We start from the raw sequence: 21,090 nt of genomic DNA, 5'->3' as shown, positions 1-21,090 counted from the left end.
AGCCTATCCAACCCAACCAAACCCAGCTGAGTCTATCCAACCCAACCCAACACAACACAACCAGCCTAACTCAACTTCCTACACAAGTCCTAAACCAAGTCTCCCCATCGCCTCCCACGCAGCCGAGCTCAACCCTTCCAGGATGTTGCAGTGACTTTGGTGGAAGTCTCTCCCTCCTCCTGTGCCCGGCAGCCCAGGGAGGTTGATCCCTTCAGGGAACTGATTCACGTCCCCCCCACCATCGTGGGAGCGTCACAGAGCGTCTGAAGCTCGTCAGGAGAGTCAGGCCAGGCCGCGCGGGGCCGTTCTGGGAAACCATCCAGCCATCCGCTGGAGAGAGAAGTCTGCCTAAAAATGCCTCTGCTGGCTCCTCTCCACACTCCGACCGTCCCATATGGAACAAATGTACATTTTCCATCAATTGTTTGTATTTTGCATTTAAAGTAAGAAGGGGGAGGGAAAAAAAAAAGCCAGCAAGCAAGCGGGCTACACATATACACGAAGCATCGGTGACAGCAGATAGGCCCCATCGTGGAGAGGGAGAAACACTGGCCGGCGTTCAAGAGACTCAAACGTATGGTATGAAACAATAAATTTTAAGTGTGTTTTGACATATTTGGTGGTCTCTGCCTCATGCTTAATGAGCAGTGGTCCACGTTGCGGGGGAACTGCACAGCTCGGGTGGTTAGCAGGCTGTGCTGGGAGGGGGGTCGGTGGCCAGCGAGGCCAGAGGCAGGCGTTGAGGTGGTCCTGGCATGTGTGTCCCAAGGGAACAGGGCACGGGGTTGTGACACCACGGACTGCACTGGCATGCTCAGAGGAAGGGATGCTGTGGGTAGCGCAGTGCCTCAGGGGGACAAGCGGTGATTGCAGATAGAAGCATCAAGTGGTAGAGTTGAGTTGAATTTGGTCAGGAGGTGATACACAGTTTGGTGGTGATGTCCCAGAGCAGCGTCCCTCACCTCTGCATGGCTTGGGCAACCTGTGCTCCCATCTCCAGGCTGGGTCCCAGCCAGGCAGCGCTGCTTTGCCTGCAGGAAGACCATGGGCTCCCACATCCCATCACCACAGTGAGAAAGCCCGAAGGGATGGGCAAAGCAGCAGGACAAGGGAGTGAAGCCCTCCCGCATCCCTCGCCTCTGTGCCAGGCTGCCCGGCTCCCCCCGTCTGACAGGGCTTGATCAGAAAGATGGACATGAAAGTGGAGCTTGGCTCTGGTTTCTCTCTCATTCAGAACATTCAAAAACTATTAACTGTGGTGGGGGTAAGCAGGCAGCTGGTTTTAATATTGTGCTCTTCCAATTGTGTTGGGTTTTTTTTTTCCTTGCTTTTCGCGAGCACTTTAAGTGACATGGTTACATGTATTTGATTAAAAAGCTGTAATTCAACGAGTGCATTTTCTTGTACTGTACAAAACTGCTTAAAGACACAGGATTTATTTACGGTGGTCTCCCAGTTTTCCAACTCTGCCAAAAGACAAGATGACAGGGAATTCACAGGAGGGAGGACGGATAGCAGCAGAGGGGGATATGCAATCTCTCCTGGCTTTCCCAGTGTGGGGAACACGACTGGATCATTTCCTCTGCTGTAAGGTCAGCCCACTGCCACCAGCCTGGTCCTTGGGGCTATCCACTGGTCCCAAAAGCACAAGTTCCTTTTGGTGTCCCCAGGACTGGGTCTCAGCTTTCAGGAGCTGGCAGAGGGGACAGCTAGGAGGGGACAGTTAGGTTTGTCCAAACTGGTCCCCATCCTGCCTACAGCAAGATGCTGCAGGACACAACTGGAGGCAGGAGGGAGAGATTTTTTCCAACCATGCCCATCCCCTGCCCGTGCAGAGATGCTGCCAGCACTGAGGAGCCTGTCCCAATCCAGCAGCTCTATTTCCTAAGGAGGAAAAAGCCTTTATAAGATCCCAGCAAGGAGCCATGGCCTGATGCTGCCGAGAACACTGGATCATTTCCTATTAACCCCAACATCTCCCAGGGCACAGCTGCAGACTGGAGCCATGCTCACCCACACCTTTTTGACTTCTCTGCTTCCAAAGTGATGAATTTCAACCCAAAAAGGCAGGCATGGAGATGAATAAAGAACATGGGGCTGCTCTGTAACCCCTCAAGCACCAAAATTACTATATCCCTCCACTCTGCTGGCTGCAAGGGGCTGTGGCACAGTCCCTGCACTCCATCACATCCCTGGGCTTTTTGCATTCCTCTGGCCTGGAAAGGAGGTGTGTGCCTGCGTGTGTGCGTGCAGTGCTGACCCCACAAACCCACTCCACCCAGCAAAGCTTCACCTTTCTCACCCAGATGTACAATAAAATTCTGTAATAAAAATAAACCCAGCAATGATTGCACCTCACCTGCCTCGAAGTCCCTGATGTGCAGCCCTGGGGACACAGACACCAACCCCAGCATCTCTCAGGACCACCATGGGAAATCCCAGCCTCCCCCATCCCTGCCTGGGGGGCCAGAGCCTGCCTGGCTGCTGGCCATGCTGAGCCGAGCCGTGTCTCTTCCTCAGCTTGCTCCTGCCCAGGGATCACCTGCAGTTTAGTTGATTTATGAACGGAGAATTTTTCGAACTCTGTTTCCTTTTCATTGTTGTTTCAGTTGCTGCGCTCGCTTCCGCCCGCCTTTGAATAACTCCTGCCATGCTGTGAGTGGTGAGAAAGGCACCGAGTAAACACTCACGCTCAGCCCAGGACCAGGGGGCAGGAGCCCCAAAACAGGGGGACACGGGGCTGTCCCCTGGCTGGTCCTACCCGTGGCAGGAGATTGCTGAGCTCTGAATAAGCAGAGCTCCGAAATGGGTCCTTGTGGGACCCAAGGCTGCAGTTTGGGATGGGGTAGCCACATCCTAGCCTCCTGCCCTGTGGCAGAGCTCCTGGGAGGTGGCAGTCCCGTGAGGATGCTGCTCGTCCATGCTGTGGCTGGGGAAGAGAGGGTTGTGGTGGTTTGACTGGAGGGACCCTAAAATGCGATTTGGGAGGGGGTGATTCATTGCCCCATAGAGGGCAGGGTCCCCCCACCCAGGGCTGTGCTCCACCCGGCTTCACTCCTGTCCTCACGCCCAGCTGGAGCAGGGGCTCCCACTGCGGTACAGAGACGCTCTCTAGGGAGCTCGGGTTGATTTACAAAAAAGCCCTTGAAAAAAGAGATAAAGAAATCAGGAAAGAAAAGAAACACCATCCGCAATCTCAGCTCAGCCCAGGACCCAAGTCCCCTCTGCTGCCACCTGCCATCCGCCTTCCTCCTCTCTCCCAGCCCCATCCCGGGCCACCGAGGACCCCCATCCCGGGCGATGGGCAGCTGCCCGTCCCGACCTGCGCCCATTGTCCTGCCCTTCCTCCCCGCGCCCCTCAGCCCCTCAGCCCCTCAGCCCCTCAGCCCCTCAGCCCCTCAGCCCCTCAGCCCCTCAGCCCCTCAGCCCCCCGCCGCCGCCCCGGGGCCGGGGGGAAAACAGGAAGCGCTCCCCAGCACGCTGCTGCGGAAATGAGACAAGCGGGCTGGAGCGGCGGCGAGGACGGCGGGAGGAAGCGGACGGGATATTTGGAACTGACGGCGAATTCTTGGGCTTATCTCTGCGCCGCAGAGGCCCAGGAGTCCTTACAAAACAGCGCCCAGCTGGAGCGAGGCCCGCGGCTGGGGACGCGTCCTCGTCCCCAGCGCCACCCTTGGTACCCGGCTCGGCGGCAGGATGCTGGTGGCAGGGAGGGGACACGCACCCAGCGTGATGGGTGGCACCTGCGAACCGTCAGCGGTCACAAAAGGGATCCGATGTCCCGCTGCAGGGTGGGCACGGGCAGCCCCCGGGCTGAGTAACGCCTAAGGCTGCATGTCCCATCCTTCAGCAGGAATTTGGGGATGAGGGTACTCCCCAGCATCCCTAAAGCCAGAGGAAAAAATCCGGCTGTTTTATGAGCCCCGAGGCACGAGCTTCCCCTTTCCCATGGGAAATCGTTCCCTGTCCTGCCCACTGTCTGCACTGGAGGGACACTTTCAGCCCATCACCTTCCCTTCCATACCCGCAAGCACCAGCGGCAGGGCTGGGATGTGGATGCTGGTCCCGCCTGTCCCGCCTTCCCTGCCCACGAAGGGTTACAGCCAGCCTGGATTGCTCCGATTTCACCCTTCCATCTGCTGCTGGCCTTTTTGGTGGGTTTGAATTATTTTTCATAACAATGCTGTGATACTTTATATTAGGCACACCCCAGCTGGGGAATAGAAAGCGGGTCTCGGCTGGGAGCACCCGACCCAAAGGCAAAGGTCTCTGCGGTGCTTCCTAAAAGCTGGAAACTGCCTGCTGCGGGCATGGGAGAGGGGCGGAGGTAGTGGCATCATCCCGGGGAGCTGGGGCTGCTGCCAGCACCCAGGGCTCCCCAGTTGGGCTTTGGTGGGATCAGTCCTTCGTTTATTAATTGGTGGTGAAAATTAGGCAGGAGCCCCGCAGCGGGCAGGGGAAGGCAGCTGTAGCACCCCAGGGTCAGCTCTGGGAGTGGCTCGAGGTGGGTATCACCTTCCTGGAGCGTTCCTAACCTGGTGGGGACCCCCGGCAGAGGGCTCCCAGCGCGGTGACTGCAGAAGGCACCTTTGGAGCCGGAGAGTGCTGGCAGTGAGGCGATGCCTGTGGACGGGACCCGCCGAGGAGGGCTGCCGCGGCCAGTGGAGCCAAATGTGGTGGCTGGGGGGGGGGGCAGGGTGTGACGGGTCACCCTGGCAGAGGTTGAGACTCCTCCTCTGCGGGGAGGAGGACAAAGGATGGAAGCGGCTGCCCCGTTGCAACACATCCCCGGCGAGCACAATGGAAATGCCATCCTCCCTCTTGTGAAACAGGAACCTCATATGATCTCGCTGAAGGCTTGGGGACACTCTTGTAGGTCTGAGCGTGACGCTCCCCGGGCTCCTTTCTCTACCCGCAGGAGGATAGGGAGAGTGGGGAGTCCTCCAGAGCATCCCTGCCCTGATGAGGACCGAACTGCCACCACTGTCCGCTGGGGCACGCTGGACCCCTGGCAGGAGGAAGATGATGCCCTGTCACCCACTCTGAGGCCAAAACACCCCCAGGTTCCCCCCCCCCCCCAGCCCCACCAAAACACTGTCCTATGGTTTCCCCACAGCTCTGCTGAGCATCCCCATTCTGCCCTCCACGAGGACTCCTAAATAAACTTCGTTCTCCCTTTATGTTCTTGACCCCAGATTTAATTAGACCCCAGTTTCCTGCCTATATGAAAAATCACTTCCCCGAGCAGGTGGCTGCGATACCGCGGGGGCTGTTGTTGTTTTCCTTGGGGCGGCGGGGGGGCGGGGAGAGGTGGTAAATGGGGGGAAGAGTTTGTTGTTTATTTTTATATTTACAAAGCGCAGCTTTTTCCTGGTGCCGGGCATCGGAAGAGTGGCAGGATGTGACCTTCATCCATCTCCTCCTCGCTCACACAATGCGGTCCCGAGCGCCGCGGGCCGTCGCCGGCTTTGTCCCCCCGCGGCCGGCGGGCACCTCCCGCGCCGCCCCGCCGGCACCTGGCGCCCGCCGGCACCCGGCACCGCTGCCCCCCAGCTGGGCCCCGCCGCTCACACTGGGAGAAAAAGGAAAATCGAAAAAAGAAAAAAAAAAAAAAAAAAAAAAAAAGGAGAAAAAAAGAATAGCAAGGTTGCCTGTTTCCTCTCTGGAAAACAAGCTGGAGCTGAGCGGGACAGCAGCGTGGGAAGGAGAGAGAGAGGGGTCCCGTTGAGTCCCTTGGGAGCCTCCCCTGCTTGGGGAGTGGCCTGGGCACGCTGCCTCCTCCTTCACTCCGTGTGCGGGGCAAAGCAGCCTTTTTCGACCAGGCCCGGGGCAAGTGAGCCCTGATCTCCCATGCGTGGGTCAAACACACCTTTGGCCCCATCCAGATGCAGTCCTGGCATAATCCGGGACAGAAGGCAAGGAGGGGATGCAGAAAACATCTGGTTCCCTCACCCCGACGTCGTGCGGAGCACCCAGCAGGCAAGAGCCCACCCAAATCCCAGCAGAGACTCGCAGAACGGCTGCTGCTCTCTGTCCCCATCGTTCGGAGCATCCCGATCCTTGCAGGCTCCAGCTGCCGGGATCTCTGCGGTGGGCTGATCAGCAGAGCCAGCCCAGGTGTGGAGCAGGCAGTGCCCGGCCTCCCTGTGCCCAGGGCGGGATGGATGAAGACATAATGCAGTGAGGTCTCCTTGTTTTCCTTCTTCCCGAAAAGCACCACGGTTCCACAGCCTCTTGGTCTGGGGAGGGGACACACTCTGACCCCGGCCCCGCCCGTTTGTGCAGATCGGTGTCTGTGGTGATAGAGCTGCAGGGACAAACATCTGATGTGACCCCGAACCAGGGCTGGCACCTATCAGTGGTACTTGCTGGTGGCAAAGGAATTGCTGCAGGATTTTAGAAGGACCAAGGGTGTGTCACCCCAGAGCATCTTCCCTGGAGGGTCCCTCAGCATGGCTGAGCTCCACTCGAAGCTGCCCAAGATCTCAGGCCAGCACTGTCCAGGGGGTTTGAACAGGGGCTGGCACAGCCAATGTGAACCCCCCAGTACCCTCCAGCACCACAGTGGCAAAGCTGAACACTGCCAGCTGGCACGGGGCTGGCATGTCCCAACTCCCTGGTCACAGCCCAGATCCTAGAGCAGGGGTGATGCCAGAGCGTGGCACGGCACAGCATGGAATGGCACAGCATGGCACAGCATGCAATGGTGTGGCACGGCTTGGTATGGCATGACACAGCATCCTTGCTCTCACAGAAATGCCCCCCAGAGACACCATCACCTCAGAGCCACTCCAGTCCCACCCTGGCCAAGCATCCAGCAGCAGAGAAGGGGGTTCATTAATTTATCTTTAATTCCCCAGCATCCTCCATCCCGCGAGCTGGTCAGTCCCCACACTGCGCAGGACCCCAGGCAGGAGCAGGTGCAACCCCAGTGGGGTACAGCACCCACCAGCCCAGTACAGACCACCCTGAAACCTGCTGGAGCCCCACCACCACCCAGGGATCCCCCGTGGTTCTGCTGGGCAGTGGGTGCCCACCTGGCACAGGGCCGGGTGTGCTCATGCCAGCGCTGGCCAGCACAGTTGGTTATCCTTACATTTGGCATCAGCTGCTTCCATTGGGCTCCATAGGGGAGGGAGAGAGAAAAGGAAAACTCAGCTCAGGGCGATTTAATAAGTTCAGTGTTACGAGCTGGGGAAAAGCTGTGGAACACACAAGTGGTAACGCAGGATTAATCTTTCCTTTAGTCTTGGGAATTATGTTTTCATTAATCCTAATTTTTCCAGATGTTTCACTCCTTATACCATGTTCTTCAAAGCCTCTGTGGCTGCAAATTCTAATGAAGCCATGAGAACATTTTAAAGAGAAAGATTCAAAGCTTAAATTGCTTCCTTTTTTTTTTTTCTTTTTCTTCGGTTTTTTTTTCTTTTTTTTTTTTCTTTTTTTTTTTCTTTTTTCCCCTCCCTCTTTTCCCCCCGGTTGGGCTGTCGGGGAGTGCATGCGTGTGCGGTCCCAGCGCCTCCACATGTTGTGTTACACAATGTGCTAACAAGATGGAGAAGGCCACTCGGGCCGCGTGATGCCGGGGTGACGTCTGTTCAGCTTTGTGTCCCCCCCTACCCGGCAGGACCCGGCTGTGAGGGGCTGGGGAGGAGGGGGCTGGCCCCCTGCCCGCCGCCTGACAGCCGGCACCGGGGCTCGCGGGGTCACAGCTGGTCCGGAGCTCTGAAAACATTCGAGGTGATCGCTCCCGGCTCCTTAAGGCAGCAGGAGGGTGGGTGGTTGTTGTAGGACCTATGGAGGGGATGGAAGAGAGTGGGAGCTGCGCAGGTAGCCCAGATGTCTGGCAGGGTCTTTAGGGAATGAGGGATTTTGGGGTGCTTCAGGCTGGAGGGAGCAGCGGGTTAAAGAGTGATGCCCAGGTCAGGGGGTTGTCAGCAGTTTCTTCCCATCGCACGGTGCTGCCCTGCAGGGATCAACTTGGGGCTCCTGCTCCCTCCTGCCCAGCACCCATCTGGATGCCAGTGCATCATCACTGGGTGATGGGAGCACTCAGCCACATTCCCAAACCTTGCTCCCCTTCAGGCTTCTCTCTCCATCCATCCCCAGCCCTGCACAGCCGCAGGATCCAGCTGCCACCGCCCGGTATCCCCTCCTCGCCGGGAGCCCTGTCTGACGCAGGAGGTCAGGCAAGATGATCGTAACAATCCTCCCGGTCTCCAGCACCCGGGATTCAGATCCATGTACTTATATGGCCTGCAGAACGCGGTGGGAGCATGACCAACGTCTGGAAATCCAGATATGACTAGATCCCTTCATTAGTAATTTCTTGTACATGACTTTCTAGACCATGGGGATTTGTTAAATTTGCAGGAGTGTTTCTCACAGTGCCATGGACTGGCTGCTGCCAGCATATATTGGCTCGGATCTGTCAGATCCTGTTGCCTTATATGACCCTCGGTTAATTCAGCTTTTCTTTGTATCCAGCCCTCAGCGGGGAACTCCTCCAGCAGTCCCAGCGTGGATCCTGCTAAAATGGTTCCCCAGTCCTCCTGCCATAAAACAACTGCCCCCTCCAGTGAAAGGGGGATGTGGGGGGTGGAATTCAATGCTCCCCTCCCTCCCTGCTGCCTAGGCCCTCGCCAGATGCTTCCTCCATCCCTTGTCCTTTGGTGCCAAGAGAAAACTCGGTGTGCCTGAAAATATTACTGGAGGGATTGGACCTTCTCCCCGCAGGGACCATGGCATCCCAATGGTGCACCCTGCACTGTGGGGTTAATCATTCTCTGCCTTCAGGGGTGCCCCAGGGCCGGGGGAGACTTTCACCTTCCCAGCAACCTCTTGGAATTTTGACCTTCATTTATGGGTGCCATAAAGGTTATTTTTTAATCTGCGACCTGGCAGGGTTTCCCTCCTCTCGTCTGTGGGGTTTTTGGTCCAGGGAACACGTGGGCATCACTGCTTTTTGTGCCTCATCTGGTCTGGGAAGTGGAAAGGCTCACAGGATGGCCATTTCCCAAGGGAAGGGGATTGTGGTACCAATAGCTCATCAAAGGAATGTGGTGTTGGTTGGCCCCATGGATGTAGCAGAGCCGAGGGTGCTGCTGGTAGGGATGTGAGGGGCTGTGGGTCACAAGGAATCCCAGGAGCCCAGAGAAACCTCCCAAATCCCCAAGTGCTGCCAGAGCAAGATCTCAAGTGGAAAGATTGTGTGTCCAAGGACATCCTGCTGACCCTGCAACTGCCCACTGACCGAGCCGTGCCACCCCCTCGAGCACCCTGTCCCCATGCACTGAGTCCAGCAGCCCAGCCCTGCCCAGGAGCTTCCCCTTGTGTCCCCAGCACCTTCTGACCCAGCAGAGTCCAGTGAGGAACTCCAACCTCCTGGTGCCCCACACCTCTGCCCCTTGCCAGAGATGATGGCTAGATCCAGGAGTGGATTTGCATCCCAAACTTCCCAATGTGCTCTTTGTCCTCTCCAGCAGATCTGGCAGTGCTGGGTTGCTCCAGAAGGATGAACCCCTCCGGCATCTTCCTCCTCCTTGCAGGAGGCACTGAGCCATAACCTTGAAGTCTTCCAGGCACTGTGTTTCTTAAAAGACCTGATCCATAGCTTTTCCTTTTAGTATTTGATTTAACCACACCTTTAGAAAGCCCCAAACCAAAGCAGGAAGGGGCAGGCTGAGATGCTGTGGGTAGCAGGAGAAGAGCAAGCGGGCAGCACCCACCTCTAGCCACACTGAGAGGAGTCCAGCCCCTGATGACCCAGAGCCAAAATGCTTCCTCAGCTCTGTGAGAACAGCCCAGCTCCTCCATCACAGGAGCACAACCTGCTCCAAGCATCTCCCTGGGTTTGTATCTCACCCACAGTCAACCAAAGAGGTTTCACTCTACCAGGCTGGCTCCTTGAAAATCCCCTTGATATGCTGATGTGTTGTGCAAATGGTCACAGGTGAGGCTGGGGGCTGAAATCCCTTTTCTTTGCCTTTTTTAAACCAGCAATGGGTAGGGGAGGCTTTGTCTGCATCCCTTTGTCCTTCATGCCACTGCCTGCTGGAGCTGGGAGCTGGCAGCAGCCACAGGAGGTGGGTCAGGCTGTGTCCCTGTGCAGGCAGAGACAGGAGCAATGGGAGCATCCTGCCTACTGATCCCATCCCATCCCATCCCATCCCATCCCATCCCATCCCATCCCATCCCATCCCATCCCATCCCATCCCATCCTCAGGGACAGCAAAGAGACAAGTGCCACTATGAAGATCCCAGCCCCAGATTTTCTTGAGTGGGGGATCCCCATAAGAGCATCCACCGCCATTAGCACCACCAGCCATGCCGTGGGGACATGTTAGGGCCAGACAAAGCATCCCAACTCCCATCCCAAAACCCCCACTGTTCCCACCACCCATCTGTTGCTGTTGGCCATGGATTGGGCACAATACAACCCCTCCTCACCCGTTGAAGGCACTGCCTTCAAAGCACCACCTCCTCCTCTCTGTTGCCCCCATTTCCAGCATCTTTGGGTTGAAAAATGGCTGGGGAGGGTTTGGCAGAGGAGCCTCGTGCAGATTATTCAACAATTGTTTCCCATTTTGCGCCCTCGCCTGCCTCATCCTCCAGTAACAATGACGAAGAGCGGCGCGGAGCCAGCGCCCGCGGCAGGGGTGTTGAGATCAGGGACAGCACAAAAATATCTCCTCTCTGGAACAAATATTTACCAACCCTTCTGCCTTTTGTTCTTGTGGTTCTCATATATTTTTTTTTATTTTTTTTCCAGACATTCACTGGCAAAATGTCACACTAAGAAGCAACCCAGAAACTTTGGGGTAGCTGCTTGGCTGCTCTGGGCTTTGTTTTTCTCGCGCGCTAATTGTTAATGAATTTCCAGCCATTTAAGCCAATGCAAACCTGTGAGAAAATGATCTTTTCAGCCCTGACTTTGGAGCTTTATGGCGCTTCACAAAATCCAAGCGGTGGATAAGGAAAACGTGCATCATCCCGCAGAATGGGGTCGTGGCACTGCCAGAGCCAGCCTGGAGTGGAATGTGGCAGAGCCAGAGCGGGAGCTGGGGTTGTCTGAGCTGCCAGCATCAATCCAGGGTTGCAGCAGGGAAGTCTCCATTCCTGGATGGGGATAAGTTCAACAGGGGTGAGTGTCATGGTACCCCCATCCCTGACCAGCTTCTCACCAAACTCCTTCTCCTTCATCTGCCCCACCACAGGATTTTCTTGTTTCCCTTCAAAATCATAATGCCCCTCATGTCCACTTTTATGGCGGCCAAACAAGAACATGTGGTTATTTTATGGGTGTTGTGTTTAAAGAAGGGAGGGGCAAACCCCTCCTCTTCTGGAACATAAACTTAGATCTTTGGTTAATAATTACCTGTGACCATAAAACCCCTGATGTAGGAGCAAGTGGAGCTCACCCTGGAAGCGCTGCTGGGCTGTCACTTCACATCAGTGCCCTGCTGACCACGACCACCATCCCCTCCTGTCCACTCCAGGATGGCTATGCCACCCTCCACCTATCCCCGTCGCCTCCTGCCCCTCTTCCTGGGGCTTTTCCAGGGTGCCCTGCTCCTCTTCTTTGCCCTCTTCATCACCTACGATGAGCCCTCGGCGCAGGCAGAGGATACCAACATGGTGGCCAACCAGGTCTACAGCACCTTCCCCTTCTTCCAGGACATCCAGGTGATGCTGGTGGTGGGGCTGGGACTCCTACTGACCTTCCTGCCCCGCTATGGGTTCAGTGCCCTCACCCACAACTTCCTCCTACTCAACTTCTCCATGCAGTGGGCGCTGGTACTGCAGGGCCTGCTCCAACACTTCCACCATGGCCAGGTCCACCTGGACCTCCACAAACTCCTCATCTCTGAGTTTGCTGCTGTGACAGCGCTCATCTCCGTGGGGGCCATCCTGGGGAGGGCCAGCCCCTGCCAGCTGCTTGTCATGGCCACCTGTGAAATTCCCTTCTACCTTGCCACTGAGTGGGTCATTATCACCTGTCTGGGTGTTCTGGATGTGGGTGGCACCATCACAATCCATGTCTTCTCCTGCTATTTTGGACTTGGTGTGTCCAAGGCTCTGTTCAGGGCAACACAGCAGCCACTGCACCCCAAGGAAACCCCAACACCCAGCTCTGACCTCATGTCCCTGGTGGGGACACTTATCCTCTGGGTTTTCTGGCCTAGCTTTGTGGCTGTCCTCTGCCAACCAGGCGATGCCCAGCACCGTGCCATCCTGAACACCCTCCTGGCCATGAGTGCCAGTGCCATAACCACCGTGGTGGCCTCCAGCCTGCTGGAGAGGGACGGCAAGCTCAGCCTCGGCCACCTGCAGAACGGCAGCCTGGCCGGTGGGGTGGCCATTGGTGTGGTGGCTGACATGGCCGTGCCACCAGTGGCTGCTCTTGCCCTGGGCAGCCTCTCAGCCCTGGTGTGTGTTCTCGGCTTCAGGTTCCTCACCCCGCTCCTGGGGAGGAAGCTCACACTCCTTGACCAGTGCGGCATCCACAACCTGCACGGCTTGCCTGGCATCCTCGGTGCTGCAGCCAGCATCCTGGTCGTCCTGGTGGCATCCAAGGACACCTCCGGGTCCCAACCCTCTCAGCCGTCCCCCGCTGGGGGCAATGCCAGCGAGGTGGTGGAGGCACAGTGGGGGGACCGCGGGGTGGGCAGGCAGGCGCTGTACCAGGCAGCGGGGCTGGCGGTGGCCGTCGGTGCCTCGCTGCTCACCGGGCTGCTCACAGGTGCTGCCCTCCGCCTGCCCTGCCTGGCCCGGCCCCCTGAGCGGCTCTGCTTCGATGACTCGCTGTATTTTAAGGTCCAGGATCAGGCTGAGAGCCCGGGGCCAGACAGCAGCTCTGAGGAAGGAGCCCTGGCTCTGAAGGAGCGGGTTTAGGCAGTGGTGTGTGTGCTGCAGCAGGGAGGGCTGGGGAATGTTACCGGCAGGATCAGCAGGAGATGCTGCCTGCACTCACTCCCTGCCCCATGCCTGGTTCCGGCTGTCGAGGATGCCGGCATAGCTTAGCCAGCACCACAACGCTGGTCACTTCTCCATCCTCCCGCCCTGCAGCTGCACCCCCCCCTCCCATGTCCCAGTGGCTCCCAGCACCCATTCATTACCGGCAGCAGCCAGAGAAACGACCTGCTCAGGGTGTTTTCCCCAGGGTGGTTAATAGCCCCCACAAACCCAGATGGCCACTCTCCAGCCCACTGACTTCAGCTGTTTCACTCTCAGCAAATGGCATCACCCTCAGTGCTCTCCCCGAGCCACAGCTCCAGATTCCCCTACCCACAAAGGGCAGCACCTGGAGGAGGCTGCCAGCTCAGGCCACAGCTACAGGAAAGGAGCTCAGTATCCACTACCAGAGCGTGAAACTGCAGCAGCAGGGAGATGGCCCCAAGCAAAGGACTTTGCAGAGATTTGATAACCTGAGCTGGGCAATTCATCCTCCAGGAAAGTTTGCAAAGAGAAGCGCCAACTCTTTTTACCACTGGTGCAAGATTGAGGATGTAGCCCAAGCACGGAGAGGAGCCTCGGAGAGAGCCAGGATGCAGGAGGCACCCGCAGCCCACAGCACCCTCATCCCACCCCGAAGCTGGAGCTGGGAAAGCTGCGCCAGCATCCCAGGAAGAGCGGTGGCCCCATCCCATCCCACCACGGGCAGAGAGCCGCTTCCACCCTGCGGAGGACAAAGCCTGCGGTCCATGGCTGGCATGCGGCAAGCTGGGAGCGCGGGGCCGCATCCTGCCCGGAGAGCGAGGGCTGTGATTCACATCCCCCCTGCCATGAATCACCGCTGCCCCTGCACCCCCACGGATCCCGCTGCTGCCGAGACAATGCGGGAGATGCTTGCGGGCTCCCGAGGGGGTCGAGGCCACCGAGCCCCCCAGCGCTGGCTGCAGGAGTGGGGGGCTGTCGGCGCGGTTGGGGGTCCCCAGCCCTGAGCGGGTGGGAGAGGGGCTGGATCCCTTCCACCCGGTGCAGCCCCAGGCGGAGCCAACACCAAGAGGGAGAGAGACTGGGGAATTCGCCCTCCAATAATCACAAACAGGCTTGGGGGCCCGGGCGTGTTTGGTTAATTGTTAGAATAAAATATTGCCGAGCTCTGACAAAGAAATCCTGCCCCGCAGCCCGGCGCGGCCGAACAATGGGCCCCGGCGCAGGATGCTGCGGGCTGAGCGGTGGAGCCAGGGGCCTTGGGGGCGGGAGGCAGCTCGGTTCCCCCTTCCCCAGACGAGCCCCAGAAGCCCCCCATCTTCTTGGCAGTTCGGTGTGGATGTGCCCCATGACAGCTTGGAGCCACCGGAGCAGGGACCAGCCTCTCAGCGCTGCCCGGCTCCCGCTGGGTGCCGAGAGCCGCCGGGACCGGCACCCGCCCGGGGAGCCACGGTACCATCGGGGCCGGACCGGCAGTGCCCAGCCTCCGTGAGAGCCCGTGCTCCCACGGAGCCCGCTATCCCAGGCCCGGTGGCTGCCCCCACGTCGAGGCCTGCTGGATCCAGCAGCAGCTCCGGCACCCGGAGCAGGGGACACGGGGAGCAGGGAGGGCAGGGAGCAGGGGACACGGGGTCAGCGGCACCAGGAGCTGCAGACACCCTGTGGGAAGCAGCCGTGGAGAGGAGCCGCACACACGGGTGTGTACACACACTTGTAATCACACACTTTTGTGCACACGCCTGTAATCACACACGTGTGTGCACAGCCCTGCACAACACCCCGGGCATGTGCCCACACACACACACACACACACACAGGCATACAGGCACACACACATGTGATGCACGGACACATCCGTGCACACACACCCCAGCACTCACTCACACCCACATGCAGGCACAGCCCCGAGGCTGAGAACCTCTTGCTGCCGGAGACAGTGGAGCAGCGTCTTTCCAGCATCTCCCAGCCCTTCCCAGCGAGGATGAGGACGCAGGCTCCCGCAGAGCAGCCCGCGGCACCCAGTAGGGGAGCGAGGGATGAGGGCGCAGGGAGGGAGCACACCCGGAGCTGGGCCTGGGCACACCCCACCTCCCGGCTGGCATGTCCTGGCACGGGCACCCCGGCACGCCGCGGCACAATCTGGTCAGCAGATGCTCCAAAAAGCAGCAAGAGGCCCAAGAAATGATGGGGGCTCAGTGCTTTCCCACTGCCCAGAGGGGTTTAGGCACCCAGTGATCCACGGCCAGGTGTGTTGGGACCCACCTGGATCATCGCGTGGCTCCATCAGCTCCAGTCCCGGCCACCCCTCCTCCCTGAGACCCACTGTTCTGCATCTGGGTGTGCTGCCCAGAGCTCCCAGCTCCTCCAAACCAGTCGCTCTCCAAAGGATGGAGCAGTCAGATATTTTGCAGATCCTCCAGCGTTTATCACACTGTAAATCTGGGCTTTCAGCAGCTTCAGGAAGCTGCAGGGAGATGGGAGAGAACAAAACGCTGCTCTGCTCCATCAGACAGCCTGCGTGTGCCAGGGCTGCCAGGGATTGAGCCCCCCAGCCCTGCTGCAGAGAGTGAGGATTGAAGCAGAGAGCTTATGTGGGCAAGGGTCCCCAGAGCCAAGAGGGGGTGCTGGAACCCCAAGATGGTGATGGCTCAGGGGCAGCTGCTTTTTGGTGGGACAATGGTGGTGAGGAGGGCTGAAACGTGCCTCTATGGAGCCACAGCTGTCCCTGTCCCCCAGCTGTGGACCCCTGGCTAAGGTCCCCACGCACAGTTCCTGGGCATGGAACCCCAGCGTGGACCCACAGCACAGCACTTGGGTATTGCACCCCTGTATGGGCCCCAGGCACGGTAGCCCACTCTGATCCCCCATCACTCTCCCCCAGAACAGTGCCCTGCATGCTGGGTTCTGCTGCTGCCTCTGAGCTTAGCCCCGAGCTGGGTTGGGATGCAGCCCACTGGTCCTGGAACAGAGCAGCAGCCCCCATCCTTGCCCCTATCCCTGTCCCCGCAGCTCCTCCACCAACCCCCATCTCCCAGCGGGACCCCGCTGTGCTTGCAAAACAAGCAGGGAGGGGAGGAAGCCGAGGTTGTGCTGCTCACACAGTGCTCGGATGCATCTGGCAAAGTGACACCGGCGGCACAGGGCACAAGGCGGGGGTGTGGGCACGGCCAGGAGCCCCCAACCCCTGCATGCCCTCAACCCGTGTGCAGCCTTTTCCACATCCCCGCAGCCCCAGCACGGAGGGGCTTGCACAAGGGCACACAGGGACCCGGGGTGAGGCAGGGGCTGGGTGGGTGCTGAGCTGCTGCCAAGTGCCTGGCACAGCACGGGGGGACTGGGGGGGCCATGGCAGCAGCTGGAGCCACATCAGAGCAGCCCCCCCAGAGCAGCCGGGAGCATGCAGTGCTGCCCTCGAAGGAAATGCGCTCACTCCCATGTGCTGCACACTTGGGTTCCCCTCGCTGCTATTTTTATTTGACTTTTTAGGGCCTGTTTCCTTTTTCCGGCTGTTTTTGCTGTGATTCCACCATCACTTCGACCTCGTTTTCCCCCCTCCCTCCCTGTTGCTTCTTCCTTCACTCTTTCCTTCCTTTCCATGCACTCATTCCCACTGCCACACCAGGTTCCCAGCTCGGCAGCAGCTGCCTGTGAGGGAAGGGTAGTAAAGGGAGATGGTTTTTGCTCTGGTTTATCTGGGAACGTGCTGACAGGTCACTGGAGGAGGGGACTTTGCTCCAGCCTTGATAAAGAAAAAGACTGTGAGTCACCCTGCCCCAAGCCACCATCCCGATCCTGTTGGTGCATGAGCTATCAGGTCCTGCCGTGGCCCCCAGCCTCATCCATGGGATATCAAGCGTCAGTAGGGCTATTTTGGGATGCTAGTGGTTTGTGGAGGGACAGCGGTTGGGATAAGGGAGGAGGAATAAGGAAAAAACTAGGAACTAAACCAGTGCAAAACCGCCTGTGGGGGCAGTAGAAAGGGCAGTGCTCGCTCCCGAGGAGGAGCAGAGAGCTGAGAGGAAGGAGCCCGGGCATTATGGGGCCAGCCGGGGAGGAGCATGGCACCAGGAGGCCTCTGGTACTGGGATGTGCTGAGCTGGGGCACTCTGGATGGCCCCCGGTGCCAGCCTGCCCCGTGCCAGGCAGCCAGCATCTTCCAGGAACCCCACAAGAGCAGCATTCCCAGGCTGAAGCCCCTGCTCTGACCCCCGAACCAGGGTCCCTCTCCTGCCCCATCAAATCAACCGGTCCCGCCCGCATCCTGCTACACCCCAGGGACTCAGACGTGCCCAGGGCAGGGAGGGCTCTGTCCTACCCATCCCTGGTGATGAAGCCCGTCCAGCTCCTCCCAGCCCAATTCCCAGAGGCAGGGGGTGGGCAGCGCCCCCTGAGCATCCCTTGACCTTTGAAATCTCAGAATCCCCCAGGGAAAGCCGCCCCCCACCCCCTGCAGGACACGGGGGGTATCCCAGTCACTGGCAGGGCTCACTGCCCCCCCTGACCACAGCCCTGCCCGGACCGGGGTCGGTGGCTGAGGCTCAGTGGGGACGAGGGCCGGCGATGCTGCTGTGGCCATGGGAACACTCGGCGGGGACAGTGCCCGGCTCCGCTCGCACTCACAGCCCGCTGCTGCCATCTCGTGTCCCCCGCAGCCGTCCCCGCTCAGGGCTGGGACAGCAGCCACACGCGCGGACATGGGCTGGGGAAACTGAGGCAGGGCCACACTGCAGGCCCATCCCGGGTCTGCAAGGAAATGTCCTTCCAAAAATGCAGCACCTGGTTTCCATCGCCCACACACCAGGGATGCAGATAGTGAGCAGAGGGAGGATGCCACTGTGCCCTCCACTGCTGTGGGCTTGCCTGGGCTTCCACAGGCCCAGCACCATGGCCAGACCTGCACTGTGCCAGCTCCATCCACAGCACAAAAGCCTCTGGATCATCAGATAAAGCACCTAAAGTACTTCCAGGGAAGGAGAAGTTTTATTTCTGGCTTCTCAGAGGCTGTTTGCCACCCAGCAGAGCAGTGGAGGCCACAGATGGGGTGAGCTGGCAGAGCACAGTGACAGGGGAGGATGCTCTTCACTTTACCTCACCCCACACCCCACTGTTCCCTCCCTGCAGGGGCACCCACAGTGTCACTGAGCCAGGTCCCTCCACAGTGCTGCCTGGCACCGAGGCTGAGCCTTGGCCTCAAAAGCCCCCACACCTTCCTGGGATTTTTGAATATCAGAATTCCCCAGGCTTCCCCAGGGGCTCAGTGATGCACCTTTACTTCCCTGTCCACTGCGGGTGCCCAGCTGCTCTGTGTATCCCAGCAGTGCCTCAGGGACACCTGTCCCCATGCACAGCCCTAACAACCTCAGAGCCTTGCAGATGTGCTGTGGCCTCACTTCCAGCAGACCCCCCAGAGCCCACGTGTCCTCCTACAGCCCCAAAACCCACCCATTGTCCTCAAGAGAACAGCAGGTGCTGCAGGGCCAGGAGCAACTAAGAGCCCACACCTCGCCTTCTATTTTTGGTTCTTTCCCTTCTTCCCAGCGTTTCTGGTGTTCCAGTTTTCTGCCACAACCATCCCAGAGCAAACCAACCTGCCAGCCCCAGCCACGGGTGGTGGATCGGGTCCCTGGGCACCACTTGGAGCAGGAGGATGAATTCAGCTCCGGCTTCTGCTGGCAGCAACCCCTCTGCCCTCAAGGCTGAGTTTGTCCCAGGTTCCCAAACATGCCACTGGCAGCCCCGGTGCCGGAGCAGCGCATCCCCCCGGCCTGTGGCGAGGGTGTCCCTACGAGTCCCAGGGTGCCTGGCGGGGGGCGTGCAGGGCATTGAGCTTCTCCCAGCAGGTCGCCAGCCTCTCCGCCTTCCTGCCGATCTCCCGCAGATGTTTCCTCCTGCGGCCGGGTGCCCCTCGCTGCGGCGGGGCCGGGGCGGTGCGCGGCGGGCTCTGCGGTCCGTGTGCCGAGGGAGGGAGCAGAAACCCCCCCGCACATGACAGAGACATTAGGCAGGGGACAAAAGACACCATACATAGGCTCTGCATGGCTGAGGCGGTTAAACTGCTAAATGCCCGTGGCAAGGACATGGGCTCGGGTCCCCAAGAGTCCCCAGAGGTGGCTGTCTGTCTGAGCTGGTGGTGTGCGCCCCACAGCACACCCACGGACACCAGACCGGATCTCCAGAGCAGCAGCAGCTCCATCCCACAGCAGCAGATGCCAGGCAGTGTTGTCCCCAGCCAATGTCCATGGCAGGGAGGACAGTCCCCAGCGCTGTGCCAGGGTCAGGCAGAGCAGGGAGCTGGCACTCTGCTGCCCTTGATTTTCCCTGCTGTTGATGAATTGCTGCTGCTGCCATAGGGATTCTCCTGGATGGGGTTTCCCCAGCAGAGCCTCGGAGATGCCAGAGGAACCCAGACTAGCCCTTAGGGGAGAAATTCCAATTCTTGCCTATGAGTACTTAGGAGCAAGAGCAGCATAGGGTGAGCATCCCACCAGGACAATGCCCCCTGCTCCCCTCAGCCACACTATCGTGGCACATGGGGAAAAACCCATTTGGGAGAGAGCCAGTGGTAAAACCCCACGAGCCTGGCCCACGCTGCCACAACTGAACTTCTCTCCCTTGTTCGTTCTGAAGCTCCCAGGAATGGATGTGCCATCAGCATTCCCCAGCTCCCAGAATGAAGCAGGCAGAGCCTGGAGACCCCTCATAGGCAGCCAGGAGAGTACAAAAGAAGGCAAGGTCTGCCCAAAACCCTGGGAACTGGGAGCCACTGGCATGGCTGGGAAGTAGAGGGCTTCCTACCTTGCTGATTTTCCTGCAGTTCTCCCGGAGCACAAAGTTGGTGTTCCTGGCCACCCTCCAGACTGCCAGCTCCTCAGGGCCTTGCAGAGTGCCAGCCCCCACCTCCCGCAGGGACATGCTGATGTTGTAGATGGACAGCAGGATCTTCTGGTCCTGCAGAGGAGAAGCACAGGGCCCCAGGCAGGGAGGGAGGCTCCGTGGCTCCCTGGGGGCTCAGCCCACACGATGCCCCAGCCCCAGGTCCTTCCGTGCTCACCTTGTCCGAACGACAAGCAGGCCCAGCCCTCCCACTCCTGTACATTGACCCAGTCAGGTTTCTCTGAAGAAATAAAGCAAGAAGATCCAGCACCTTGCAGGAGTGGTGCCTCCCACTTGGAACAAGGATCCCCCATTTAAACACAACCCCCTCCGCAACACTGTTGGCAAAGCAGCCAGCTCCATATTAAGCTTCCCTCCCCACAACCCACAGCGGGGCTGCATCCAGCCCAGAAGCATTCCCAGAGGCAGGGCTAGGCCCCCAGGCAGAGCCCTGCCTCGGCTCACCAGGTTCTGGATCTCATGGAAGATGACGGCGCGGTACTGCCTCAGGATTTTGGCAATGCTGCACCTCCTGCCTCTGCTCAGCACAGTCACGAGCAGGAGCAGCAGAACAGCACAGGAGAGCACCCGGGGGAAAATCTGCCAGGGAAGGGCTCAGAGTCAGATGAGGATTAAGGAATGTTCTGGGCTCTGCCTTCAACCCCTAGTCAGAAGCTCCATTGGACCTGTACCTGAAGATGCACCATGTGATGGAGGGGCCTCCACTGCCTCCTCTCCCAAAGAACATCCTCCCAGGTGAGCCATCCCCCTTGGAGCAATGTCCTTTGGAAACTGCTCCAGCTTCAGCCCAGCCCAGCCCAGCCCAGCAGTGTTGTCTAAGGCACACACAAAGCTCTCTCTCACGCCAGCAGGTGGGTTCTTGGCACAGAGCTATGTCAGGGACCTGTGTTCAGTCTATGGGGCTCAACTCTGAGCTCTCTGCCCCATCATGGTTCTATTAGATCCCCATTTTGTGCCATTTCAAGGCCAGAGAACAAGCACCAAAACCCAAGGGGAGCAGAGAGAGAGGTTCTGGGCTCCTTGGAGAGGAGCTGGAAGCAGGACCTGCCTGGTCCTCACCAACAGCATCCACACATCAGCCCAAACAGATCCAAACACCCTCAAAAGGATACTCCCACACCTCTGCTGCACGGATGGAAATAATACAGCATTTTTCCAGCTTCCTTGCACAGCTCATGCTCATCCCAGGCTCAGGAGCCTTCACCACAAGCCAGACAGAAGCAGCACAAGCATCTGGTCTGACCAGCACATCCCAGCTGC

At 58.9% G+C, this 21,090-nt stretch overlaps 2 protein-coding genes across 2 annotated transcripts; one reads left to right on the top strand and one right to left on the bottom strand.

The window, feature by feature from the left end:
• The first annotated feature begins 3,491 nt into the window (after positions 1-3,491).
• LOC134051290 (ammonium transporter Rh type A-like) lies at positions 3,492-12,894 on the top strand. The gene is made up of 8 exons (XM_062504963.1): positions 3,492-3,817; positions 4,919-5,063; positions 6,861-6,936; positions 7,628-7,774; positions 8,110-8,184; positions 8,905-9,115; positions 11,499-12,602; positions 12,672-12,894. The coding sequence occupies exons 1-8, from the start codon at positions 3,492-3,494 to the stop codon at positions 12,892-12,894; spliced, it is 2,307 nt and encodes a 768-aa protein (XP_062360947.1).
• Positions 12,895-17,927: 5,033 nt separating this feature from the next.
• Positions 17,928-20,516, bottom strand: C18H20orf204 (chromosome 18 C20orf204 homolog). Its single transcript, XM_062504961.1, has 5 exons — positions 20,502-20,516; positions 20,275-20,409; positions 19,988-20,050; positions 19,732-19,884; positions 17,928-18,877 (listed from the first exon to the last, which is right to left on the bottom strand). The coding sequence occupies exons 1-5, from the start codon at positions 20,514-20,516 to the stop codon at positions 18,719-18,721; spliced, it is 525 nt and encodes a 174-aa protein (XP_062360945.1). The 3' UTR covers positions 17,928-18,718.
• Positions 20,517-21,090: the final 574 nt, after the last annotated feature.

Source organism: Cinclus cinclus, chromosome 18 (genome assembly GCF_963662255.1).
Source record: "Cinclus cinclus chromosome 18, bCinCin1.1, whole genome shotgun sequence".
Taxonomy (NCBI): domain Eukaryota; kingdom Metazoa; phylum Chordata; class Aves; order Passeriformes; family Cinclidae; genus Cinclus; species Cinclus cinclus.
This window is presented reverse-complemented; position numbering and strand designations above follow the sequence as displayed.

Coding starts and splice junctions, on each gene's coding strand:
- LOC134051290 (XM_062504963.1), top strand. CDS start 3,492: ATGAGACAAGCGGGCTGGAGCGGCGGCGAGGACGGCGGGAGGAAGCGG. Junction 7,775..8,109: donor CTCCTTAAGGCAGCAGGAGG/GTGGGTGGTTGT, acceptor ATCCATCCCCAG/CCCTGCACAGCCGCAGGATC. Junction 12,603..12,671: donor TCCGGGTCCCAACCCTCTCA/GCCGTCCCCCGC, acceptor CGGGGTGGGCAG/GCAGGCGCTGTACCAGGCAG.
- C18H20orf204 (XM_062504961.1), bottom strand. Junction 19,885..19,987: donor CTGCTTGTCGTTCGGACAAG/GTGAGCACGGAA, acceptor TCTCCTCTGCAG/GACCAGAAGATCCTGCTGTC. Junction 18,878..19,731: donor ACTGCAGGAAAATCAGCAAG/GTAGGAAGCCCT, acceptor CACGGACCGCAG/AGCCCGCCGCGCACCGCCCC.